Consider the following 27,814-nt stretch of genomic DNA (forward strand, 5'->3'; position numbering starts at 1 on the left):
CTGAGCCACCCGGGCGCCCCTAGGTTTTTGTTTTTTGGGTTTTTTTAGAGAGAGAAAGAGCGTGTGCATGCAAGTGGGGGAGAGGGGCAGAGAGAACCTTAAGCAGGCTCCAGGCTCAGCTCAGAGCCTGTCGCAGAGCTCGAGAGCTCGATCCCACAACCATGGGATCATGACCTGAGCTGAAATCAAGAGTCGGATGCTCAACTGATTGAGCCATGCAGGCGCCCTCCCTTAGGTTTTTATTCTTTATTTTTTTATCAGGTAAAATTTTTTAACAGGTAAAATTAAAGTGTATAGGAGGGGCTTTAGAGGGGATCATGTCAGAACCCAAAGGGAATAAATACCTTCCGGAAGGAGAGTAAAGATAATTAAGTTTAGACTTTGCACCATAAAGCAGACCTGGTGATTCATTACTGAGCCAAGCAGGCCAGAAGCAGTGGGTAACTTTTAAACTTAATAGAAGAAAGAGTAACGAAAGGTTGGCTGAGTCCAAAAGCGGCATAAAAGAAGAGAGGACTTTGGTCATACGCCCACCTCCACGGTGTGGGGGCTGGAAATTGGGGCGCAGGACGGGCACACCCTGTTCAGAACACTCTAGATGGAACAGACATGGTGCAGACCCCTCCCGCACGCACCTTCTTCCTGAATATAATTAGATAAATCGTGGGAGGAAGTCACAGCTAACCCCTACCTGATCCAAACTCTAGACCTGAGCCAAAGCCGGACGCTCAAACGACTGAGTCACCCAGGCACCCCCTCAAATTAAAAAAAAATTTTTTTAAATGTTTATTTATTTTTGAGACAGAGAGAGACAGAGCATGAACAGGGGAGGGTCACAGAGAGAGGGAGACACAGAATTGGAAGCAGCCTCCAGGCTCTGAGCTGTCAGCACACAGCCCGATGCCCGGCTCGAACTCACAGACTGTGAGATCATGACCCGAGCCGAAGTTGGATGCTCAACCGACTAAGCCACCCAGCCGCCCCCTCAAATTTAAATGAAAGTAGAGAGGCAAGAATGGCCAAAACCGCTTCAGGAAGAGCAAGATGGGAAACCTTGTTTTTCCGGACATGATCTCTCAAAGAGCAATCATAATTAAGACTGACAAAAAGACTGATAGAACAGAAAACCCAAAGCCAAAGGCACGGGTGAAGGTCGGCAGTGACGCCGACCCCCGGCAGTGGGGGTCAGTAAATGGTGCTGCAGGGACGGGAGGACCTTCTGGGGAAGTTGAAACCGGACCCGCAAATCACAGCACCCACAGGGGTCAATTCCAGCGTCAAAACTCTGTAACGCTCTTGGCGATGATGGTATAAAAGAGGACACTCCTATCCTCGAAGCGGGAAAGATTTCTTAAACAAGACGCAAACTAAATGACCGTAAAGGGGGGTGGATCTGACGTCGGGGCAGACTAGCGCTGCGCGAGGACGCACCTGCTCTCGAGAACCACGTGGGCTCAGTGTCACAGCCTTGGAATCCGCCCTGAGCCCTGCGAGATCTGATTGTCAGGCGCAGTGGAAGGCGACGCTCTCGTGCGGACCAGTCGCGGGATCGCCTCCCAGGAAGGGCCTCAGAGGCCACCTGGCCCTTCTCCCCACGGCAGCTCAGCTCAGCCCAGGTTCCTGGGGTGGGGCGTGGGGGGCCCTGACGCGCCGGATGGGAACAGAACCTCAGGTGCTCAGCAAGCACTTGGAAGCCTGAGGAGCAGCCATCTAGCCCGTCTGTATGCTCGCCTGCCCGCACTCGAATCTCTCCCTCGGCGTTGCTGGTTCCCGCCACCGCGAGCCTGCTGGCGGACACTCAGTATCTCGGACGCTTTCAATGAGAAGCCTCAGCCACTTGCACCCAGATTAGACACTGGGCGCCGCACAGGCTACTTTCCTCCCTACGCGCCCAGGACCTGGTCCCAAGCCAACTCCTCGGTACCTTCCTGTATTTGTGGAACAGGGATGTGTGATCGCCCACAGCACGCGAGGCCCCGGGGCAGACGCGGCAGATACAGTGATGGGTGAACAGTAACTCGGGCAGGTTCACAGACAGAGCCCTACCCTCTCCGATCGCAGCTAGCTCAGGGTGCCGGGGGGATGGGCACATAACCCGGATGGGGGAGGGGTGCAGGGTAAGGAGACCCCTGGGCAACCCTCACTTCAGGTGAGAATCAGCCCGGCGGACAAGGCGGGTAACAGGTGCAGAAGTGGGGAGGCGTCTTGGGTGACCACGTCCCTATTCGGTGCCAGTGAAAACACTACCGCCTTCTGGTAATACTGAAAATGTTTTGTCGTGTGGGAGACACTCACAGCTCTAGCTTTCCCCCCTCCCGTGCCTTGCGTTCGTCCCCTAGCGCCCCAGACATCAACTCTGCAGGCCTGCGGGCGGCGGGAGCGGGACGTCCTGCCGTCCGGGTGCTGACTGCGGCCCTTTCTCCGGGCAGGCACAGGCCTGCAGTGGAAGAACGTGGGCGGCTTCAGCGGGGAGTTTAACTTCTGCCAGGTGCTGCTGATGCTTCTGCTGGACTCCGTCTTGTACGGCGCGGTGGCCGGGTACGTGGAGGCCGTCCTCCCGGGCGAGCATGGCGTGCCCAAGCCCTGGTACTTCTTCGTCATGGTGAGTGCGGGCGCCGCCGCTCTGCACACCGACGCAGACCGTCCACGGCCTCCCCCCGATACCCTCGCCCGTCGTGGCGGTGTCCCCCATGAAATCCCAAACCCCAGGACACCTAAGCTGGGTCCTCTAAGCCGGATTCACCCCGGAACCTATCAGTTTGCGGTCACCAGGGGAGCACGATTAACGCCCCGCCAGCGGCCCCATTGTGAAGGGAGTGACCCTGTCTGACGTGCACGGGCACTCACTCTGGACCTCTGCGCGGCCGCCCTGCTGGCCCTTCCCAGAGTGTGGACAAGCACCCACCGGGTACTTCTCCAGGCCTCGGCCACAGGGAGCTTCCCGGCACGCCGCGAGCCTGGGCGGGCGCGTCCCCGTCGCTCACTCCGTCCTCAGGACCACGAATTGCGTGCTAGAAAGCAGCTTGTCGGTAGTGGGTCCACGAGCAAGCTGCTCGACGTCTCCGGGCACCGCTAAATATTTGGGACCAGGAAACTTGGGAGCTGGGGTGGGGGGGATGTGGAGAATTTGGTTTACCAAAATATTTATCTTCCCGAAGCAGACAGTGGACTCACCCGCACGTGCTAATGTCAGCTGCCTTTCTGTCTAGCCATCCCACTGGCGTGGACAGCCCGTGCCCCTCACGCGGTCGGTGCTCCACGTGGCGGATCCGGACAACTCTCCAAAGAGCCAGTTGATTCAGGAAGAGCCTACCAGTTTGAAGAAAGGGATTGAAATCCAGCATCTCTACAAGGTATCGGCTCACAAACCTCCTTCCGAGAACCGAAGAAACGGGCGCAGAGGCTTCTGTTTTACCGTTGATGGGGGTTACGAGGCACAATTTCCTGACCGAGGTTTCGTTTCCTCCTGGAACGCCGTCCTCAAAAGAGGAACCTGACGTAAAGTGCCCTGTCTCCTGGGGTGCAGTTAAGTGGAGGAGGGTGGAGGGTCTGGATGGTCTCTCTTGAAATAACCCGCCCCCCTCACCCCCGCCTTGCCAGCGCCCCTGCCCGGAGACACCGGGGACACCCGGGGACTCAGCCACTGGCTGGCTGACTTCCATCCTCCACGGTTCACACACCCAGCCACTCGGAGCCCCAGCTCTCAGGGCCCGCTCCCAGCTGGGGCGTGCTTCCCTGTCACCAGCGTTGGCTGAGCCCTTCCTGCACGCAGAGCCCCGCGTGACTAGGCAGTGCCGCGACGGGATGCCTGGACACAAGCCCCATGCCGGGGATGTCCCACATTTCCTCCTTTGGCCCCTTCTGTCCTTCAAATGCGATGAGTCCCGAGGAGAGGCGGTTTCCTTGTACTGACAAGGCAGCCTTGTCACGCTCCCCGCCTTCCTCTGCCTGTGGGAGCTGGAGGGGGAGGAGGCGTCACATCGTAGCCCGGGACGGGATGGCTCCAGCTCCCTCCAGGCATGCCTGCTGCTCCCACGAGCAGGGATTCCCTTTGTGCTCACACAACAGGCTGTCTGCAGCCACACGGTTCTGGCATGATTTCTGAGGGGGCTTAGCCAGGTAATGCGGGGAAAGGTGTGGTTCTAGAAGCAGGGAGAAATCTCCCTGCCAAGCCCTGAGCCCCTCGTCCTCGAGCTCTGGCCTCCGTGGCTCGGGTACCAGGGAGAACCCCCGGGACTGCGCCCCACCCCCATCAGGCTCCTCACCAGCCCCCTCCACCCCGGTCAGCTAAACCCTGAAAAGAGGGCTCCCTTCTAGATTTCCACTTGGATTCCCACCGATGGGCTGGCAGGGGAACTTGGGGTGGGTCACAGGTTTGTCACAAACGCCACGCGTGTGCACGTGCTCCACGGTCAGTCACACGTTGAATTTTCCGCAGGTCTATCACACAGGAAAGAATAAACATGTAGCAGTCAAAGACCTGACCCTGAATCTGTACCAAGGGCAGATCACTGCTCTCCTGGGACACAACGGAGCCGGAAAAACCACCACGTGCTACGTGCTCACAGGTACCTGTGCGGGGCCAGCCCCTCGAGGAAGAACAGACCCCGAATTCTGTTCCACCTCCCCTCATTAGATCTCACTGACGTCTTCATACGAAGCATTTGCTGTTTGTTTTTATGCCATCTGTATCCTGTCTGGCTGTTCACGTGACCTTGTAGCAGGAAAAGGAAATCTTTGGCTCTTTCAGCCTGCAGACTCTGATCTCACACGCTATCCAGGAGCTGTGAGCCCTGCCCTATGTGTGTCTTCCCACATAGAACCTTCCGGTACAGGGAGGCACCACTAATCTCCTAACCATGAAATCCATCCATTTGCTTCTGATTGGGGGGGGGGGGGTGGCTCAGTTAGGATGAGACCTGGAGAATTATTCTACAATTACTTCAGTTTCACAATCATTTTGATGCCTAAATAGTTATTTCACATTCTGTCAGCTAAAACAATAGGCTGCGATGTTTGAGAACTTGTTCATTCTGCAAATATGTATTTCTTGGAGCCTTAACCTGTGTAAAGTTCTGTACAAAACCAACGAGACACATTTCTGAGCTTCAAGGAGCTCTGAGAGCCAAGCAGTCACAGACATCCACCCTGCCAGAGAAACTATCAGCATCTCAGAGGCAGGCTGCCTCGGTTCCCCTCTCAGGCTGCTGAGCACCTTCTCTGGAAGATTCTGACGAGCAGCAAAGGGGAAACTTGGTCTGAGGTTCCGTCGGCCACTCCCCCTCCGCGCCCCCTCCCCGGCATCAGGATTTTAAGATCTGAGGCTCAGCCCCACAGACGCTCACTGGACAGGCTCTGTGGGGGTCAGGACAGGGGACTGAGGCCGGCAGGTTTCCTGGACGGGGGGGCAGAACTGTCTCTAGACGGGGGTCCTTGTCAGATGCAGGCATTGCTGATGCCAGAGGCCTCTCCTCCTGTATGGACTTGAGGTCCTCAGTACCTGCAGGGTGACCCAGCTAGACCCCCAGGCCACACGACTAAGGTCCTAGTGTTGTTCAAAGACAAACACGTAAACTGTTTCCCCCGCCGCCTGCCCCATACACACACACAGACACACACACTCTTCCCGGGTGCTTCCCTCTCTGCTGTTCTCAGCAGTGGTTTCTGTATATGTGTGCTACCTCTGTCTCCCCATCCCTCTCTCCAGAGAATCTGTTCTGTTTCCCTCTGGCCAGTGGTGCTTGGATCAGGGCTTGGCAAAGAACAGCCACGCAGTAAATACTTTTCAACGAATGACTGACTGAATGAATGAATGAATGAACATAATTGCAAGTCCTGCCACAATGCGGACCACGAATGACCTCTCAGAGATGAGCCACGGATTTCTACCGGCAGTGACACGGCACAGAAAAAAAGGCCAACGCGGCCCTGGAGAAAGTGGCACCGCTGAAAGACACCGAGCGAGACTGAATAGCCCTGAAGATGCTAAGCCGGGAAGGGAAAGTCTGGCTGATGGCCCAGGACACTGAACATTGAAGGGCTTCTCTGCATGGAGGCCCCAAAGTTGGCACAGGCCTGTTCTGTATCTGAAACCCCATTCCTCCACCCAGGAAAGCTATGTGGGTTTTGAAAAAAAAATTCTAGGAGCTATTCTAGTATTGTAATTCTACATAAAAAGACTTACGTATTTAACGTGGAAAGCATCACTGGTTTTCCTCCCCATCCCCCAGCCGCAAACAGTCACCGATGCTTTATCGTCCACAGGCAAAATGAAAGATCCCAAAACTCCACCAGTGGGTAATTTGGCAGGAAGTATCAAGAACCTGAAAGTCTTGTCCCCTCTTGGCCACCGAATCTACTGACATTGGTTTGGAGTCAGAAAGTGTATGGGGAGGAAGGCAGAGTTGAGATCCATGTTCGTATTCACGAAACACTGCAAACTAAATACCTAAATACCTACTAGCATGGCGTGAATAAATACGCAGCGTATATTCATAACAATGAAATCCTGTTAGCCTTCGCAAATTATATAGATCTCGTTGACGTGGAGAAATGGCCTCAGTAGACTGTTTTGTGAAAAGGCCAGTTAAAAGAACCAGAATTTATATTTCCCAGTTTTGCTAGAAACTTAGCATGTGGGACAGCGTACGCATAAGAAGGTAAGAACACAGCCGAAAGTATGCAAAACAATGTTAACAGCGGTCGTGTTTACAGGTTGGGATGTGCATAACCTTCGTCTGCTTTGTCCTTCTTCCTTTAACCCTGTTGCAATAGACATCTATGGCCTTTTTCAGTCTGAAAAAATACAACTTAAAATAAGAAAATGAGAATAGGGGGTGCCTGGGTGGCTCAGCCAGTTGAGCGTCCGACTTCGGCTCAGGTCCTGATCTCAAGGCTTGTGAGTTCAAGCCCCGCGTCAGGCTCTGTGCTGACAGCTCAGAGCCCGGAGCCTGCTTCAGATTCCGTGTCTCCCTCTCTCTCTGCCCCTACCCCACTTGTGCTCTCTGTCTCTCTCTCAAAAATAAATAAACGTTAAAAAAATGTTTTTAAAGAAACTGATAATAAAGACAGTACACAGATGGGCCGTATACACATCCCCACATGCACCAGGCAGGGGGTGCGATCATTCGCGTGCTCCCTGGGGCTTACTGGGAATTTACACGGAATCAGTCACGGGTCTCAGCTCAAACCTGTTACACAACCCAAACACCATCGTTCTGAACCACGTTTCCACAGTAGCTCTTAAGGCTCATCTCAGTGTAAGCATGACGCGCACCCGTGTGTCTTCTTCACCGAGGCAGGCTGGCGCTCCTCAGACGTAGGAAGGAGGTCTCCTGCCTCCGCTGCCCCCACACATCCTCACTCACTGTCACAGATCATCTACGCCTCAGATGTTCCCAATCGTGACAAGGGAGAGGCGGCCTGCACGCCAACAAACAGAGTGTCCTTACGCCCTTGCTCTGTCGCCTGCTCTGACTGCAGGTGACCTTGGGATATGTCTTCTCCTTGCTCCTAGGTCTTATTCCCCCTTCATGTGGGTGTGTGTATATCAATGGATATGAAATTTCACACAATATGGCGGAGATCCGGAAGAGCATGGGCTGGTGCCCCCAACACGACATCCTATTTGATGACCTCACCGTAGCGGAGCATCTCTCTTTCTATGCTCAGGTGAGTCTGTGCGCGACAGGCCGTGGCTCCTCTGCATCCTGGTGGTGGGAAGACAGGCTGTGGCTCCCTGACCCCAACCTCAGAGGGTCCTAAAACCTCTTTTGGACACTGTTCCCCAACCATTCGGGGAGGAGAAGAGGCAAGGGTTATCATTAGGGCAGGGTGATTATAAAGGATACAAGTCGGGACCAGCTGAACGAAGAGACATACACACAGGGTGAGGTCTGGGTGAGTCCCACGTGTGAAGCTTCCGTGTCCTCGGGACACATACCCTGCTGGCACGTCGCTGTGCAGGAGGGCAGCTCACTTAACCTTCCAGTGTCCGGTTTTTGGGGTTTTTTTCTATTTTTTAAAAAATATTTTCGGGGCACCTGGGTGGCTCGGTCAGTTAAGCGTCCGACTTCGGCTCAGGTCATGATCTCGCGGTCCGTGAGTTCGAGCCCCGCGTCGGGCTCTGTGCTGACAGCTCAGAGCCTGGAGCCTGTTTCAGATTCTGTGTCTCCCTCTCTCTGTGACCCTCCCCCATTCATGCTCTGTCTCAAAAATAAATAAACGTTAAAAAAAAATTTTAATAAAAAAAAATATTTTCATTTATTTTTGAGAGAGAGAGACAGAGCGTGAGTGGGGGAGGGGCAGAGAGCGAGGGAGACACAGAATCCGAAGCAGGCTCCAGGCTCCGAGCAGTCAGCATAGAGCCCGACGCGGGCTCGAACTCAAGAGCTGAGAGATAGATCACGGCCTGAGCCGAAGTCGGACGCTTAACCGACTGAGCCCCCCGGGCGGCCCCAAGTGTCCAGTTTTTATGGTGGGATTCATCACATAGGCCTGAGTGATGGAATCATGCAGCAGGTGACTGAACTCAGTCTGCAGCTTAGGCAGGCCAGCTACGCCTGCCGGTCCTGAGTCAGCTCGTTAGCATAAACTAAGGTGTGGCCCAAGGGTACAGCCCTGAATAACGACACCCGCATCCCTCCAAGGGTGTAGAGGCCCCTCCCACTGACTGGGTGAAAAGCCAGCCAAACTCTTGCCTTCGCAACACTTAGATTTCTCATCTGTGGAACGTCCCCTGGATCCCGGGGGGTGGCTCCCACTTGGTCAGGAGGTATAATCCTTTCCTTCATACGCTGCTGTACTTGGTACTGATGAGACTCATATTCACATGATTCAAACCCCAAGAGCCTTGTGCCCATCCCTTTCCACAGAGGTAGTAAGTTTCTGGGGTGCAGTTTATGCAGGTAGTAGCAAAATGCCTGCGGGACAGCTGGGCCTCTACCAGGGCGGCGTGGAGGGAAGTCAGGGCACACGGCGCAGCACGCGGAGGGAAGGAGGGGGCGCCAAGGCCGGGAGCCCCTGCCCGAAGTCCCTGCCCCCCGCTGTCTCAGCTGAAGGGCCTGTTCCGCCTCAAGTGCCCCGAAGAGGTCCAGCGGATGCTGCACGCCCTCAGCCTGGAGGACAAGCGGGACTCCCTGAGCAGGTGCCTGAGCGGGGGCCTGAGGCGCAAGCTGTCCATCGGCATCGCCCTCATCGCGGGCTCCGAGGTAGGCGGGCGGGAGGCCCCGGGGCGGGGCGCCCAGCACGGCGGGCGGCCGCGGGGAGCCGCCGCCACCCCGCCACCCCGCCACCCCGCCACCCCGCCACCGGCTCCTCGGCCCGGCCCGCAGGTGCTGATGCTGGACGAGCCCACCTCGGGCATGGACGCCGTCTCCAGGAGGGCCATCTGGGACCTGCTGCAGCAGCACAAGAGCCAGCGCACCGTGCTGCTCACCACGCACTTCATGGACGAGGCCGACCTGCTGGGGGACCGCGTGGCCATCATGGCCAAGGGGGAGCTTCAGTGCTGCGGGTCCTCGCTGTTCCTCAAGCAGAAGTACGGTGAGCGGGGTGGGCGGGGCCCCGCGGCCGGGCCGGGGCCGGGACGGGAGGAGGGGGCGCGGGAGCAGACTCAGATCTGGAGGCAGGACACTGATGTCTGAGTTCCGTTCTGTGGGTTCACGGCCTCTCCACCCACGCGGCCAGGGGTTTTATCCTTCTTCCACCGTCCTTTCCCGATGTGACAAGCGGACACTCAGGGACCGTGCTCCTCAAGGACTGAGCCAGCGTGTGCGAAGCACCTGTACAGGTGTGGGGTGTTTCTACAAGTGGCTCCCTTGTTTTCCTGGACCCCACGGCCTCCTGTGTCACTGCCGCCCCCATCCTTCCTCTGCCCCCTGACCGGGTGACCTCATCCGGCCTGCGGTCATCCTCCTCCAGCCCGGACCTCTTCCTGAGCTCCCCGTGCGTGGACGCTGCCCAGCTCCGGCAGGCTTGTCCAAACCCTGCGCAGCCCCGGGCTCCCGCACTCTGCCACCACAGCCGCTGCCCACAGCACAGGCAGAAGATGTCCTCTAGGATCTGGGCCAAAACCTTGCAGGCTCACTGACCCCTCCGTCTGTCAGAGCCCATATCCCATCTGTTCCCAAACCCTGGGGGCCTTCCCTTCCCCCCTCACCTCCACGCCCGTCTAGCACCCTGGACTGGCTTCCATCGTCTCCTGGCCTGGATTGTCACACCTGCCTGCTGACTACCACCACTAACCACCCCCCCCCCCCCACCGCCCTGTTGTCAGAATGAGCCTGTCACTCTTCGGCTCAGCCCTGCAGTGACCTCCCCTCCCACCGAGAGCAAAAGCCAGAGTCCTAGGGGTGGCCCACGGGCCGTGCTTGGCCTGGTGTGCCCTGTTTAAAATCATATTCCCTAGGGGCACCTGGGTGGCTCAGCCAGTTGAGCGTCTGACTTCGGCTCAGGACATGATCTCACAGTTCATGAGTTCGAGCCCCGTGTCAGGCTCTGACCTGTGAGCACAGAACCTGGAGACTGCTTCGGATTCTGTGTCTCTCCTCTCTGCCCCTCCCCTATTCATGCTCTGTCCCTCTCAAAAATAAACACAAAAAAATTTTTTTAAATCACATTCCCCAACCCTCCACACCCCGTCCCATGTCTGTCTTTCTTGACACATGGCTCATGTCACTAATACTCTATACATTTTCCCTGTGTATCTTATTGTCTGTCTCACACTCCTTTAATGAAGGCCCATGAGAGCAAGAACTCCTGACTAGTACCTAGAACAGTGCCTGTCTCATCGCAAGGGCTTGAGAAATGTTTGTTGAGTGGCCCCATCGCCAGCATCACGCTAACAAGTGTTACTAGTGTCAGAAAGGACGTTCAAAACGCCAAAAGCATGATGTGATTATTACAGAGGTAGCCTTGTTCTTCACGTTGATGTGCAAGGCCTCTGCCAAGTCAGCTGCCCTCCATACGGCCCTCTGCCACGTCGGCCAGCATCGCTAAGTCCGTCATTACCACCTCCGGTCACGGAGGAGAAGGCCAGACCCTCCAGAACACCGGCCTTCAGAGGCCAGTTCGTTGTGTGAAAACAATTCCACCCCACGGGGCCCTCCAGCTCCACGTTCCCAGGGAGCCGCCCCTTCTGAGCTACAGAAAAAGTAAGTGCAGCTACAAAGAGTAAGATTATTTCAGGCTCTTTGAAATGTTGTTTCAGGTGCAGGATATTACATGACTTTAGTGAAGAAACCTCACTGTAGCACAGAGAAGATTGCCCATCTGATTTATCACCACATACCCAATGCGGTTTTGCAGTCCAGCATTGGAGAAGAATTAACGTTTATTCTTCCTAAAAAGAGCATGCCCAGGTGCGGACCCCAGGGGGCGGGAGTACCTGTGTGTGTGCACGGGCCCGTGTGCGTGCACGGGAGTGCCTGCGTGCGTGCACGGAGTGTCCAGAGCCATCCCCCGTCTCTGTCCTCAGCAAGAGCTCTCTGTTCTGTGAGGGTCTGGACCCCCAGGCCTTTGGTATCTCCTGGAGAGAGAGCACACTCCAGCCTAAGCACACTTGAAAATATGGGGCTCTGATCATGTCACCTCCATCCTTTAAAGCCTTCAGGTTAAAGTCAAATTCTTAAATATGGCTTTACAGGGGCCCTTTTATTGGGTGACTGAGCTCAGATGGAGGTTTGACCTGATTTTCTTTAATTATTTCAGACCCCGGATAGGTTCCCGGCACCCCCCCAACACCCCGTCCTCTGCATCATGTTGTTCTCAAGTAGGAATCTTACCTCCTACTTCACTATGAAGTCGAGAGCCAGCAAACAAGAACTCCGTCTCACTCCCACACAAGCCCACACTCGCTCCTTTCTTCCTTCCATCTCTTAACAGCCCAGAACGTGTCCCCTTCCTGCTGAAGGCTCACCCTTCAGCCCCAGCTGCGGGTCTGCCCACCTTGCGTTCTCAGGAACGCACCTGCTTGACTCGCCCCGCCCATCCACACCATCAACTCCTGTCTCCACCGGGTCACTTCCAGGAGCACCCAAACTCCCCACCGCCCCCTCCCCAGCCCCTGGCCCCCACCGTTATATACTTTCTGTCTCTAAGATCTGGACTGCTCTCACTGCCTCTTATGAGTGCCAGCATGCACTTTCCCATTGGCTTTTGGATCTGTCCTTTCGTGACTGGCTTAGATCACTAAGCACAGTGTCCTCAAGGTTCAATGTTGTGGCATCTTGCAGAATTTTCCTCCTCCCTAAGGCTGAATACTTTTCCCTTACACACACACACACACACACACACACACACACACACACACCACGTTCTTTATCCATAGCGGACATGTGGGTTGCTGCCACATGTTGGCTATTGTGAATAATACTGCCATGAACATGGGTGTACGAGTATCCATTCACGACCCTGCTTCCCATTCTTTGGTGTATATTTCCTCGCCATTCATAGGTCTTCTTTGAAGCAATGTCTATTGCCCATTTAAAAAAAAAAACACTTTTATTTATTCAGTAATGTCTACACCCAACATGGGGCTCGAACTCACGACCCAGAGATCGAGAGTTGCGTGCTCTTCTACCTGAGCCAGGTGCCCCCTGTTGCCCATTTTTGAATCGAGTTGTTCTTTGCGTTGAGTAGTAGGAATTTTCTATATATTCTGGATATTAATCCTTGATTAGATATAGCATTTGCAATATTCTCTTCCATCCAGTGCGTTGTCTTTTTATTTTAAATGTTTTATTTATTTTTGAGAGACAGAGTGTGAGCAGGGGAGGGGCAGAGAGAGAGAAGGACAGAGGATCTGAAGCAGGCTCTGCTCTGACAGCAGACAGCCCGACGTGGGGATCGAACCCGCTGAGCTGCCTTTTTACTCTGATGATAGTGTTTCTTGCTGCACAGTTGTTGTTTTTTATTTGCTCATTTTTTTCTTGTGTTACCATGCCCTTGGTGTCACATCCAAGAAGTTGCCGCCAGATCCCATTTCATGAAGCTCTGTCCCATGTTTCCTCCTGAGAGTCGATTTTAGGTCTTACATTTAGGTCCTCGATCTATTTTGAGTTAGTTTTTGTATGTGGTGTTATGTAGGGTCCCATGTCATGCTGTTGCGTGGGGATGTCCAGTTTTCCCAGCCCCGCCTGTTGAAAAGACTGTCCTTTCCCCCTCACTGAATGGTCTTGGCAACTTCGTCGAAAACCATTTGACCATAAATGCGAGGACTTATTTCTAGGCTCTCTGTTCTTTTCCAACTATGCGTCCGTCTGCCTTTGTGCCAATATTGCCCTGCTTGGATTGCTGTCGCTTCTTAGATGGCCAGGGAGTGTGAGTCCTCCAGTTTTGTTCTCCTTTGAGATTGTTTTGGTATTCAGGGTCCTTTGAGATTCCATATGAATTTGAGGATGGCATTTTCTACGTCTGCAAACAACATCACTGCTTTTTTGGTAGGGGCTGCACTGGATCTGCAGATTTCTCCAGCTGGTATTGACATTTTAACAAAATTAAGTCTTCCAGTCCATAAACAGGGGCTGTGTTTCCATGTATTTACAACTTCTTTCATTTCCTTCAGCAACGTTTTATAGTTTTCATCGTAAAAGTCTTTGACTTCCTTGATTACGCTGATTCCTAAGAATTTTTTTTTGATGCTATAGGAAATGGGGTTATTTTTATAATTTCCTTTTCAGATCTGTTCATTGTATTTAGAAATGCAATGGATTTTTGCGCGGTGACTTTGTCTCCTGCTGCTTTGCTGGATTCGCTTATTAGTTCTAACAGCTTCTTTGTAGCATCTTAGAGTTTTCTACATATAAGATCATGTCATCTGCAAACAGATAATTGTGCTTCTTCCTCTCCAGTTTGGATGCTTTTTACTTCTTTTTCTTGCCTGACGGCTCTGACTACAGCTTCCAGTGGCACGCACATCAGACAGATTCTGCCATCGCCGACGCCGTGCCAGGGGAGGGGCACATTCCGGGTCCCTCCCACTCTGCCGTCTTCCTGGCATCCCTGTCTCACACGTAGGCCCTCAGTCATGACCCAGCCTCCCCAAAACACAAGCGGCGGAGTTAAATTAGCGCTTGATTACAAAACGATACCTAGAAAATCCACAAATATTTGGAAATGCAACACCACACTTCTGAACAGCTTATGGGTCAAAGAGGAATTAGTAATGATTGGGGGGGTGCTTGGGTGGCTCAGTTAAGCATCTGACTCTTGATTTTGGCTCAGGTTATGATCCCACGGTTGTGATATCGAGCCCCACATCTGGCTCCATGCTCAGCACATGCTCAGCACTTAAGAATCTGCTTAAGATTCTCTCTCTCTCTGTTTCTCTGCTCCTCCTCCACTCTCTCTCTCTAAAAAAGGAAGAAAGAGAGAGAGAGAGAGAGAGAGAGAGAGAGAGAGAAAGCTCAGAATACAGAGAAGGAAAGAAATAATAAATACGAGGAGAGCAAATGATGAAATAAGAAGCAAAAGAAAAAATCGAGAAATCTAAAATCGCCATTGTTTATTAAAAATATTAATAAAAGTGACAAGCCTCTGCCAAAGCCATTAAAGAAAAAAAGAAGAAAAGACAAGAACCAGCCACAGGAATGAACAGACCATTCCGCACACCGACTGCACAGTCAGGATGGGACATGGAGAAAAGACCACAGACAAATTGGATTTGGATACAACAGGCTGATTCCTTGAAAAACACAATCCGCCAAAACTGACACCAGGTGGGAAAGACGAGGACGAATCACCGTGCATCTACCGATGAGATCAAATTTGCAATGACAAACGTTCCCGAAAAGAAAATGCCAGGTCCCATCAAACGCCGAGGAAATTTTGAAAAAAGAGAGAGAAAGAGAGAAGGGAACAGCTCCCAACCCGTTTAAGGGCATGAGTCTCCAATAGCAAAACTCTGGCACATGAACACGAACACAAAGTCTTTAGCAAAATTACGAGCCGGCGAATGGACCTACCTGGGGATCCCAGGACGGCTTCGCACCCAGGTCTGGGGCCTCAGCGGGGATTCCCGGAAAGCCTTCCAGCTGGGACCAGTGGGCAGCACATGGACGCGATCCTCCCGGGCACGGCAGCCCAGGGCTCCGAGAAACCACAGCAGACCCCGTGGGCTTCCTCTGACCCGACCCCCATCACTTCCACCCAAATGTCGGTCAGCAGGAGAACCAGCACTCACACTGGGGCATATTGCTTTTGGTGAACACTCACCCACAGAGACACACAATGAACAATAATACACTAGCAATGCACGCAAACCACACGGTCGAACCTCAGAAACAAGTTGCATAGAGGAAACCAGACCCAAAGTAGACGAAGATTCCACTTATGTGAAGACAAAGACCGGGTATGGGGAACCTCTGGTGGTGGAAATAGAGACACTGGTCATCTGTGGGGAGGAGACGGAACCTTCTGGAGGGGGCAGCAGGAGCACTGTGTAGGGTGACGGAAAGGCCCACGTCCTGGGGCACCCGGGTGGCTCAGTCGGTTGGGGATCCGACTTCAGCTCAGGTCATGATCTCACAGTTCGTGAGTTTGAGCCCCACATCGGGCTCCGCACTAGCAGCTTAGAGCCTGGAATCTGCTTCAGGTTCTGTGTCTCCCTCTCTCTCTGCCCCTCCCCCACTCACATTCTGTCTCTCTCTCGAAGATAAACATTAAAAATGTTTTCAAAAAAAGTAACATCACCTCTTGACTGACACGAGAACAAGGCATCTCACTACGTGCAAATTTTGCTCCAATTTTTCAGAAGGGACATACTGACCTTGTCGCAAGACAGTAGCAATCGATGAGCACAATTTCAGAAAACGGACACTGAACACACAGCACAGGCCGGCTGCTCTGCAAGGTGTCCTTACGTTCACTGTGCTCTTTACGACTTGGTGCATGAGGTAGTCTCTACCCTACAGATGAGGAGAGACTCGGGACGTGAAAGAGCTAGCCTAGAGTCACACAGCCAGGCAGCGGCAGAGTCCGCACATAGACCCAGCCACAGTCAGTGCACTGTGCAAGCTCTTAACGCACCTGCCGCCCTTGGGGGCGGACGAGAACGCCGTGCAGCCTCATGAGGGCATCGGGCATGCGAGCGGGGTTTCTTACAGGCACTTTGCTGGCCTGGACACTGGGCTGTGAGGGAGCAGATAGGAGATTGTGGGTTTCTTAATATCACACAAAAAGCCACGATCCATTCATGCATGCATAAGGAAGGGTTTGAGATCAGCAGGTTGTTAAGAATTAGCTCCTTTCCTCATTTACCATAACAGTAGGAAAACAAAAACAAAAAAGAGCACTCACTGTCTTTGGAGAGAACGGCCTGGGTTTGTGTCCTGTCTCCGCTGTGTGGTCTTGGGGAAGTCACTTAACCTCAGCACTGTCTTCAAAGAGCTGTGGAGACAATTGACGGAGTTCATAGGTGGAAAAGGGCTTGGAACGGCCACTGGCCCTTAGTCAGCACTCCAAAAAGAGTAGGAAAGAGACGGAATGATATTCGCACAACGTGCGAGGTGTGTGTGCGATTTACCCTCACAGAAACATTCTGGAGTAAATGCTGTCACCCTCACCCTCACCGGTTCAAGTTCAGAGTCCTGAAGCTAGAGGGTGACCAAGTTGAGATTTGAACAAGGTCCATCTCGACTCTACAGCCCCCGCTCTTTGCCCTGCGGAAAGCTCAGGGTGACGGTGATGGTGGGGCGGGGGTGGGGGGGTCCCCTCGCACCTGTGAGGAATAAAACCTCTCTTCCCTTCTAGGTTTGCATCTCTATTTACCGAGTTGGAACAGAGGCAGGTGGAGCTGGGGATCGCCAGCTTCGGGGCCTCGGTCACCACCATGGAGGAGGTCTTCATTCGGTAAGCAAGGGTGAAACTGTCACGCATCTACCCGTGGACCGGAGCCCGGCTCCTCCTCGGAGCGCCCGTGCTGGGCGGCCTCCCAGCCTCTGACGAGGACTTCCAGCGATAGGGGTGCGGCTTAACAGAGAAAGCGCTGAACGCAATACCACTTTCTAGGAGTGGCGTATCATGTGGGATGTCGTTGACTATAACTGACTCAGCTGGTTTATGTGGCTCTGGAGTTGGCCTATTGGTCTGATTTTTTTTTTTAATGTTTATTTATTGTTGAGGGAGAGAGAGAGAGAGAGAGAGAGAGATAGCATAAGCTGGGGAGGGGCAGAGAGACACACACACACACACACACACACACACACACACACACACAATCTGAAGCAGGCTCCGGGCTCTGAGCTGTCAGCCCAGAGCCAGACACAGGGCTCGAACTCAAGAACTGCGAGATCATAACCTGAGCCAAAGTCGGACGCTTAACCAACTGAGCCACTCAGGCGCCCCTGATTGGTCCAGTTTGACTGTCACGAGGCAGGACACAGGCTTACTTCTAGGAAGGCCGTGAAGGGGCCCTCTAGGGAAGCCGCCCAGAAGACCAAAGAAGGCCAGAGAGGGGCGATGGGAACAGGTCAGTGTGACTTGATCCAGTCTGGCAATATCTGTCTTTTAACTGGACCGTGTAGGCTATTTGCAAGTATTGTGACTGATACGTTCGATTTTATATCTATCATTTTATTTGATATTTCCCACTAGTCTTCTCCTCCCTTTTTGGGTTATTTCTCCTGATTCTATATTTTCCTTCCCCACACTAGTTGGAAAGTATACGTTCTTACTGTATTATGGTAGCGGTCAGCCTAGACATTGAGACACACAAGAGTGAATTAATATCTTTACTCTGCTTCTGGAAAACGCCAAGACCTTGGGACACGCACATATCCCACCATCACCAGCTTGTATATAGCGTGTATTTTAATTCTCTCTTTTTTTTCAACACCGCAAGACAGTATTATTGGTAGAGAAAGCCAATGGTCACTTAAACTCATGTGCACGTACACCTGCCTCTGTGCTCTTTCCTCTTCTCGGGTGACTGTCCTGCCCACAGTACAGTCTTTACAGCACCCTTTAGCGCTTTTATGCGGGTGCCAAACACACTTGTGTGGGGTTTCCTGGGGGCCCTGGAAATGATTTTAGTTCTCTACGTTTTGAAGGATATTTTCACCAGATTGAAAGTAATCTTCCATCGGTGCTGAAAATACTATTTCGCAGACTCTACTCCTGTGGCTGAATATGAGCTGTGGGTCTAACCCTTGTTCCTTTGAAGGAAATCGGGCCGCTCTGCTTCTGATGTTATGCAACCTAACCACGGTGTATCTCCATACGGTTTTCCGTTTAACTATCCCGCTTGACATCTGATGGACTTCTGGCCACGGATGGAACGTGTTTCACGACTTCCCACGTGTGAGGCCACCGCCCGCTCCCATGGTGCCTTGCTCCTCACCGTAGGACAGGTGTTTCTTCTCTCACCATAGGACAGGCGGGATCCTCTCATTCTGTGTGCTGGGTGAGTCTGCCCTTCCTTCCCCCCTCTCTGGCCCTCTGGTCTCCCGGAGCCGCGTGCTGGCTCAGACCCTCCGACTTATCACCCGGGTGGCTCTTCCCTCTTCAGCTGTTTTCCATCCTCAGCCTGACACTTCCTCTGGGTTCTCTTAAATAATTACGTTTTTACTGAAGCATGACAAACGTACCGAAAGGTGCGTAAACACCAAGCCTCTGGCTCAGTTTTCTTCCGGAGTTCCTGGACTTCTCGTGTGCTCTGGATAGAGGTCCTCTGTCGGGTACGTTTTCTTCCCAGCCCGCGGCTTGCCTGTTCCTGTTTTCGGAGCCCACCCGTAGGTCAGAGTCATGCTGCTACTCTCTCCTCTAGGAACGTTACCATTTTAGCTTCTGCATTAGATCTGTGACCCCCCGGTGTTAACTTTTCTGTGCAGTGTGACAAGAGGCTGAGGTTCATTTTCTTTTTTCAGTTCATTTATTTATTTGGGGGAGGGGGCGAGGGGCAGAGAGAGAAGGAGAGATAGAATCCCAAGCAGGCTGCATGCTGTCAGCACAGAGCCCGACTCAGGGCTCGAACTCAGGAACTGTGAGATCATGACCCGAGCTGAAGTTTGACGCTTAACCAACTGAGCCACCCAGGCGCCCCAAGGTTTATTTTCTTGCACGTGGGTACCCAGTCGTGACGGAACCACTTGGCGAAGAGACTTCCTTCCAGGCCGAATTGTTTGGATGCCTTCACCAAAAATCAATTGACTGCGTATGTCCATTTCTATGCCCCCCTCTTCTGCCCCACGCCAGACCCACGCGGTCGAGATTACCGCAGCTTTACAAAGGACATCTTGAAGTCAGGTAGTAGATAGTTTCTCCGGTTCTGTTTTTTGAAGATGGTTTTGGCCATTATAGGTCGTTTGGGTTAACATGTAAATTTAAAAATAAACTTGTCAGTTTCTATTTAAAAAAAAAAAAGAACTTGTTGGAAAGCTGGCTCATCGGTTACAGCAGAAACACCACGCTAATGCAAGGTGTGAACAGTACGGAAAAGTCGGCAGCAGGGGAGAGAAGAAGCATATGGGAACTCTGTGCTTTCTGCTCAGTTTTCCTGTAAACCTAAAACCATCTAAAACATAGAGTCTTTTTTTTTTAACCTGCTGGGAATATGACCGGTACTAGGTTGAATGTATATATCAATTTGGGGACAATGGACATCTGAAACATGCACCGTTCCAATCCACAGGTACTCTACACAGCCTCCTTTATCTGGGAGGTCGTCTATAATTTTTATCAGCCATCTCTTGCATTTTCCAGAAGCTCTGCCTATCTTTTATTAAACTTATTCCTAAGTATTTCAATTTTTTTCAAAGGGATGGAAATGGATCTCTCAATTTCATTTCCAATCACTTGCTGCAGATCTAGAAATCATTTTTTAAGTTATTGATATCTAGAAATACTGCTTAACTCAGTAGTTCAATTTTGGGTTGACTTCCTTAGTATTTTGGATATAACCATCATGTCATTTAAAGACAGTTTTACTTCGTATTTTCCAGGCTTCATGCCTTTTGCTTGCTTATCTCACTGCGAGGGGCCTCAGAATAATACCAAGTCCAAGCAGAGAGGGGGGACGTCCTCGACTGGTTAGGCAGAAGCGCTTCCTTGTAAGATAGTTTTTATATAGTTTATTTTCAGCCATACATATATTCAACTAGGGATCTGAGATATAAATTTCCCTTTGAGCTTCACGTGCCTGTGTCGCACAGTTGTTTGATATGTAATCTTTTCTTCCCCATCCAGTTAGAAATATGTTTAATTTTCTATTGTGGTTTCCACTCTGACCTGTGGTTTATTTAGAACTGTGTTTCTTAATTTCCAAACTCGTGGAGAGTTTTGGTTTTTTTTACTGTTCCTATTCAGGGGCACCCGGGGGCTAAGTCGGTTAAGCATCTGACTCTTGATTTCAACTCAGGTCATGATCTCACAGTTCATGGGTTCGAGCCCCGCATCAGGCCTTGTGCTGACAGCTCAGAGCCTGGACCCTGCTTGGGATTCTCTCCCCCCAACCCGCAGCTCTCTGTCCTCCATTCCGCTCATGCGTGTGCGCTCTCTCCCTCTCTCAAAAATAAATAAACTTAAAAAATGTTTTCTTGCTTTATTTTGCCTTGTCTTGTTAATATATGTGATTTCTAACCTAATTTCACTGTGGCCCGAGTACATACTCTGTATGGCCTCCTTCTTTCAAAATGCTTGAGTCTGTGGCTCACCTTACCTTCCATTTTTGTAAAATTTCCTATGTTCTTGAAAGAACGCGCATTCTGCAGTGGCTGGGTGCAGTCTTTTGTGTATGGCGACTAGGTCTGATTGTTAATCGTGGTGTACAAATCTCCTGTGTCTTTTTAAAAAAATGATTATCTGCCTGTTCTCTGGGTTCCTAGAGGTAACACGCTGATTTTAATTTTGTCCAGTTTTGCTTTGTTTTTAAGCGACTGCATCAGGTGCCTACACATTTAGAATTGTTAACATATTTTGCTGGTAAGCCCAACAACTGAACATCCATCTAGTTGTATATACTAGCTTTGTTTTGGTTCAAAGTCGTGAGTAGGTTCTTGTCCACCCATTTGCATTCAGTCTTCCCGTAGCCGTATCTTAAGCGCACTTCTTGTCAACGGCGAATCGTTGAAATTTCAGAAAACAGCTCCTTCATCCATCTTTATCTTTTAACTGGAACCTCGGGGCCTTGACGACTGATGAAAATCCCAGTTCACTGGGTTGCAAATCTGCCATATCGCTTGCTGTTTTCTGTTTGCCTACCAGGTCCACACTCACTTTCTATTTCCTTTCCAACTTTGGGTGCACTTAATATTTTTTAAATGTTTATTTTATTTTGAGAGAGACAGAGCAGCATGCGTGTGAGCAGGTCAGGGGCAGAGAGAGGGTGAGACACGGGGCTGGATCCCACGAACCGTGAGATCATGACCCTAACCGAAATCAAGTCAAGACGCTTAACTGAGTGAGCCAAGCAGGAGCCCCTAATCCATATATATATGTATACATATATATATATGTATCTTTTAGTTTGTATTTTCTCCTCCATTAATTTCAAATTTGTAAATTATGTTCTCCTTCTCTTAGTGGTTATCCTAAGATTACCACGTACACTCATAACCTATTACAGTTTACCATAAACGCGTAGGCTCACCACGTTCCAGACGACACAGGCCCACTGCTCCTTCAACTACCCCGACTCTACCTCCAGAGTTATGTACCATTTGGTTTGTGTATTTCAATCCTGTACATATTTTAAAACCCATCGCATGTCATGATGTTTTGGGCCATCGGTATTCACTTGAATTTACCATATATTTACCCTCTGTGTCATTCTCTAATCCTTCATTCACCTTTAAGCTCCCACCTAGGATGGTCTCTCCGCCTGAACAGTACCTTCTCCCTCCAGTGGCGGTTTTCTGGTGACAAAAATCTCAGGGTTGTTGCTTGCTCGAAAATAGACAGGTGGCCTGCATTTTTGAAGGGCATTTGACCCATAGATAGAATTTTAGGTTGGCAGGGCTCTTTCCAACGCTTCTACAATGCAATGTCTTCCTTTTCAACAGATTTCAACAGATTCAACAGATACGATTTACAGACTGTCATGTTACTCAATGATTCATATAGTAAATTCGATGACTTCCAATAAATTTACAGAAGTGTCACCATATCGCTCCATAAAGATCTTTTGTGTTCCCTTGCAAACGTGCCCGTTCCCATTTCTAGCCCACGGCCACTGCCTATGTGTCCCATTCCATTGTCTTCTGACTTCCATTATGTCTATTGAGATGTCAGCTGCCAGTATTATTGTTATTCTTTGAGCACAATCTGTCCTTTACCACTGGCTGCTTAAAAAGAAATTTTTTAATGTTTATTTTTGAGAGAGACAGAGACAGAGACAGAGACAGAGCATGAGCAGGGGAGGGGCAGAGAGAGGGAGACACAGAATCCGAAGCAGGCTCCAGGCTCTGAGCTGTCAGCACAGAGTCCAAAGTGGGGCTCGAACCCATGAACCGTGAGATCATGACCTGAGCTGAAGTCAGAGGCTCAACCGACTGAGCCACCCAGGCGCCCCGATGATTTTATTTAAAAAACTTTTTTTAAATGTTTATTCATTTTTGAGAGACAGAGAGAGACAGAACATGAGCGGGGGAGTAGCAGAGAGACAGGGAGACACAGAATCCGAAGCAGGCTCCAGGCTCTGAGCTGTCAGCACAGAGCCTGACGCAGGGCTCGAACTCACAGACCACGAGATCATGACCTGAGCCGAAGCTGGGAGCTTCACCGACTGAATCACCCAGGCGCCCTACTCCTGGCTGCTTTTAGTAGTGATTTTTGTCTTAGGTTTCCAGCATTTTTACAATTACGTGCTTTACGTGTCTGTCCTTGTGCTCGCCGGCTTAGGATCTTTACCACTTTTTACCCTGGGGTCTGCTGGTATTGCCAGTTTCGGAAAATTCTCGACCAACATCTCTCCAACACGTTCCTTCTCATCTACCCTCTCGTTCCTCTCCTCCTGGAACTACTAATTACACATGATTTTTACCTCTCCCCTGTCTCACGTCTGTTATACCCCCCACTGTTGGGGGCCTGTGTTTATTTATTATCTATTGCTAAATAACAAATTTCCCTAAAGGGTAGCAGCCCTGAAATAGCCAACATTCATTACCTTACGGTTTTCTGTGGTTCAGGAGTCCAGGAGCAGGTAGACAGTCAGTTCTGGCTCAGGGCCTGTTGGGTGGGAGTCGAGCTATGAGCCAGGCCCGTGGTCTCTGGAGGCTGAGCAGGTGGAGAGTCCACTTCCAAGATCACTGCTAGGGTTGTTGGCCGGCCTCGGTTCCCCAGCATCTATCGGTCTCAGTGTGTCACCGTGTGGACCTCTTCCCGAGTTGCCGAGTGACCTCGTGATACGCCAACCGGATTCCCCCATGGCGAGTGATCAGAGAAAGAGAAAGGGAAGCCGTGACCAAGAAGGAAGACTTAGTCCCCTCCTGCCCTCGTCTTGGAAGTGATGTTTTATCACATTGCTGTACTCCACTCGTTGGAAGTGAGTCTCTAGGTCCAGCTCACAATGAAGGGGAGGGGATTAGCACAGGCAACAAAAGCAAAATTAAACAAGCGGGACTACATCAAACTAAAAAGTTTCTACACAGTGTACACACACACACACACACACACACACACACACACACACGAGAATATTATTCACCCATTAAGAAAAAGGAAAATCCTGCTATCTGAAGCAACATAAATGGGCCTTGAGGGCATTATGCATAGTGAAATAAGCCAGACAGAGAAAGACAAATCCCGCATGATCTCACTCATGTGCGGAATCCTGAAAGAAACCAAACTCACAGAGACAGAAGAGATCCGTGGTGGCCGGGGGCAGCGGGTGGGGGTGGGTGAGGGAACTGGGCAAGGGGAGGCAAAGGCACAAACTTCCAGTTACAAGAGAAGTAAGGAGAGTATGGTGACTGTGGTTAACAACACTGTATTTATTGTATATCCGACAGTTAGCAAGAGAGTAGATCTTAAAAGTTCTCACCACAAGCAAAAATACCCTAAGTCTGTAAGGTGGACGCTAACTGAGCTTAATTGTGTGACGGTTTCACATATATACATATATTGGGCCATTACGTTGTGCACCTTAAACTTACACAAGGTTAAATGTCAATTATATTTCAATAAAACTGGGAGGAGACTGAGGGAGGTCATGACAGAGCATGAGCATTTGGGGTTTGGAGGGCCAGTCAGAGGACGCCCAGCACAGTGCGGAAGCTCTCGGACCAGCTCTTAGTCTGTACTTAATCTGTTTGAAGACACCGTGGTGTGGTGGCCGCCAAGGTCCCGCTGTAGAAAACTCCCCTCCCTTCCTTCCTGGAATTCAGTCTCAATAAATGACAGTCTTATTTCTTAAACAGCCCCCCCAGCAAAAAATCCGACTAGCAGAAACTGAATGAGGAAAAATTCAGAATACAACCTTGACACAACGTTTCACGGGGCCAAAGAAAATATCGTGGCGAAGTGCTGTGTGGCTCCTGTCTTTCCCCACACACCTTCCTCGGGTACCAGCTGAAGCCCTGAAGAGAGGCCACACAAATCCTGATAATGCTCACTAACATCCCCCAATCTGTAGGAAAGCTAACGAAAGGACAAGTAGAAAGCCTAGAAAAGTCCAGGAGAAATGGTCTGGTCGAGAGCAGAGGCGGGGTCTCGGCACAGGCGGGGCCTGCCGGGCGTGCCGACGCTGTAAATAGGGCTGACCCATAAAGGCAGCAAGGTTTTGCGGAACTGACGAGTGAGTAATGAGGCTAGCTCACGAGAGACACTGTACCTCTATCTCTCCGTCTTGGACCGCTCAGGCTGGGAGAAGCCAGCCACCGTCTTGGGAGGACGCTCACACGGCCTCAGGGAGAAGTCCACGTGGCCCGGAACCAAGGCTTTTGCCAACAGCCAACAAGGAATCGAGGCCCCTGCCAGAGGTGTGCTGGAGCTGGCTCAGCTCAGCTCAGCTCAGCTCATGAGAGCCGAATATTAAATTATCAAGAATTTTGTGCACCAGCTAAAGACGGCTCTTATTAAAAATTCAATTGCATAAGCTGGCAAATCACAATAAAAAACTGCAGTACAATTCTGATATCAATTCCAAAGTGTGGGGCAGGGTTTAACATTTATTTATTTTCGAGACAGAGAGAGAGAGAGAGAGAACGAGCAAGGGAGGGGCAGAGAGAAAGAGAGAGAGGGAGAAGGAGACACAGAATCTGAAGCAGGCTCCAGGCTCTGAGCTGTCGCTATAGAGCCTGATGCGGGGCTCGAACCCACAACGCGGAGATCATGACCTGAGCTGAAGTCGGAAACTTAACCGACTGAGCCCCCCAGGCGCCCCAGTTTTGTTTTATTTTTTTTCACACCACCAAGCAGTTAACTTCACCCTGACGCGCTCTCTCTGGAGAACAGCATCGGAACCCACAGCTTAAGGGCTCAGTCCTGCAAGAACGCCCCACTCCCTGACTCTAGACCCCAGTCACAACTTCATGTGGTCACCTGTGCTTCTGACCCACCGGCCATAAACTGGACGTTCCCACAACCGCTTCTTCAATTAACTCGCTAGAATGGCTCACAGAGCTCACAAAAACACCGACATCTACCAGTTCATTATACAGAACATGATACAGGAGCCAGATGAACACATACACAGGGCAACGGTGCGAAGCGTCCGTGCTCTCTGACGGCACTGCTCTCCCGCCACCTCCCGGGACACCAACCCGGAAGCGTTTTGGGTTCTCTGCCCATTTGGGTTTTTGTGGAGGCTTCATTACACAGGTATAATTGATTGATTAAATCATTGGCCGCTGGCACTTGAACTCAATTTCCAGCCCCTGTCCCTTCCCAGGAGGCTGGGAGGGGGGCCTGAAAGTTCCAACCCTCGAATCCCATGGATGGTTCTCACGGCAACCAGTCCCCATCCTCAGGTCCTTTCCAAAGTCACCTTGCTCACACAACACAACACAACACAACACAACACAACACAACACGCCTTACCTGAGGTCACCACTTAGGAACGTATAAATGTTTTGGGAGCTCAGTGCTAGGAACAGAAGACTGAACATAAATTTCCTGTTATAAGATTATAAAACTGTAAGTTATAAATCAAAACATTGTAAATGGCAATACACAAGACGTCACGGTTTGGCTACATTGTACTATTACCAGTGCTCTTAAGGTTATTTACGTCTACTTAAATCCGCATGATGGACGTGCTGTGTCGATAATTTGAAATCAACCATCATGCGTGAACTTACGTCATGGAACGGGGTAAACAGGAAACACTAGGGTTTCATTTAACAATTTCTTGATTGTCTAGATTAAGAAAGTGGTGGCGAAAATGTTAATAATGCAAACTAAGTTGAAAAGTGTCTATCCCGAGCCATTTCGTTAAGAACACAAAAACTTAGGGAAATATTCTTCCAGCATTAGAACAGTAGTATTCAAGTCAGCAACAGTGTGGCTTGCCTGGGGGATGCACGAGTGAAGTTCTGACACACACCACTGCTATTCACTTTTATCCTCATCATTAATGTGAATTAAAACCAACATTCTTGTCAGAACTCCACTGGTAAAGGGGCACCTGGGTGGCTCAGTCGGTTAGGTGACTGACTTTGGCTCAGGTCATGATCTCACAGTTTGTGAGTTTGAGCCCTGCGTCGGAGCCCGGAGCCCTTCGGATTCTGTGTCTCCCTCTCTCTCTCTGCCCCTCCTCTGCTCATGCTCTGTGTCTCTCTGTCTCTCAAGAATAAACGTTAAAAAATAATAATAATAATAAAAAAAAACTCCACTGGGAGAGCCAGCTGTTAAGCCAGCCACATGAGGGCACCGTCTTGGGAGTGGGGCCTCCCGCCCCAGTCCAGCCTTCAGACCACTGCAGCCCAGGCCCAGAGCTCGACTGCAGCCTCCTGAGAGTCCCGGAGACAGCACCACCCTGCCGAGCCACTTCCGAACGCCTGGCCCACAGAACTGTGTGACACAGCAAACGTTTACGGTTGTTTTAAGCTGCTAAGTTTGGGGAGAATCTGGGCCACACCGCCATTTACAGAACTCTATTGCAGGGAAAATGAGCTACAATTTACTGCACTGTTTCGTTGTGACGCACTCCCAGGAGTAGAATAACCGACCCGAAGATTATGAGTAAAAATATATTTCTCAGCTTCCGAACGGTTTGCTGCCCGCAAGGAATACCTCTTTTGGCCTAGGGCGGGGTTCGGCAAACTTCTTCCTGAAAAGCCAGAGTACACGTTTTAGGCTACTGTAGGTTTAATAGCATAATCAAGGATATTATGTAAGTAATTAGATAACCATCTAGCATGTAACCATTTAAAAACATAAAATCCTTTCTGAGCTCAGTGCCAAACAAAAATAAGACCTCAGGCTCCAGTGCTACGTGTCATACTTGGGTTTATGAGTCTTGCTCATAAAGTAGATATTAAGGGACATTTCATTTTTGTTTTAATTTGCATATGGCATCTTTATAGGAAAATAATGAAATCTATTCATGCTAACGTTGCCTCAGTTCTTTGGAAAAGCCATTGGTCAGTTAGTTCAATATATACTCAGGACCTATTTAAGAACTTTCTGTGGGCTCCTGGGGGGCTCAGTTGGTTAAGCATCCGACTACGGCTCTGGTCATGATCTCACCGTTCATGAGTTCAAGCCCCACGTTGGGTTCTGGGCTGACAGCTCAGAGCCTGGAGCCTGCTTCAGATTCTGTGTCTCCCTCTCTCTCTCTCTGCCCCTCCCTGGCTTGCACTCTGTCTCTCTCTCTGTCTCTCTCTCTCTCTCAAAAATAAATAAATATTTTTTAAAAATTAAAAAAAAAGAACTTTCTAGT

At 50.7% G+C, this 27,814-nt stretch overlaps 1 protein-coding gene and 1 long non-coding RNA gene across 2 annotated transcripts in view; one reads left to right on the forward strand and one right to left on the reverse strand.

The window, feature by feature from the left end:
* The window catches only part of LOC109278165 (ATP-binding cassette sub-family A member 17-like), a 75,692-nt gene that overhangs the window by 22,070 nt on the left and 25,808 nt on the right, over nucleotides 1–27,814 (forward strand). The window contains exons 9-16 of the mRNA XM_019468230.2: nucleotides 2,430–2,602; nucleotides 3,231–3,353; nucleotides 4,439–4,568; nucleotides 7,517–7,671; nucleotides 9,054–9,209; nucleotides 9,333–9,543; nucleotides 11,210–11,360; nucleotides 16,750–16,848. Of these exons, the coding sequence (XP_019323775.2) occupies nucleotides 2,430–2,602; nucleotides 3,231–3,353; nucleotides 4,439–4,568; nucleotides 7,517–7,671; nucleotides 9,054–9,209; nucleotides 9,333–9,543; nucleotides 11,210–11,360; nucleotides 16,750–16,848 (1,198 nt within the window). The remainder of the gene's footprint in view (nucleotides 1–2,429; nucleotides 2,603–3,230; nucleotides 3,354–4,438; nucleotides 4,569–7,516; nucleotides 7,672–9,053; nucleotides 9,210–9,332; nucleotides 9,544–11,209; nucleotides 11,361–16,749; nucleotides 16,849–27,814) is intronic.
* LOC109278166 (uncharacterized) lies at nucleotides 2,593–27,706 on the reverse strand. The gene is made up of 3 exons (XR_002085519.2): nucleotides 23,099–27,706; nucleotides 16,297–16,386; nucleotides 2,593–3,309 (listed from the first exon to the last, which is right to left on the reverse strand). It is a non-coding gene; the product is annotated as an uncharacterized LOC109278166 (long non-coding RNA).

The sequence above is a fragment of the Panthera pardus genome, unplaced genomic scaffold (assembly GCF_024362965.1).
Source record: "Panthera pardus isolate Hobbes unplaced genomic scaffold, ASM2436296v1 HiC_scaffold_4, whole genome shotgun sequence".
Taxonomy (NCBI): domain Eukaryota; kingdom Metazoa; phylum Chordata; class Mammalia; order Carnivora; family Felidae; genus Panthera; species Panthera pardus.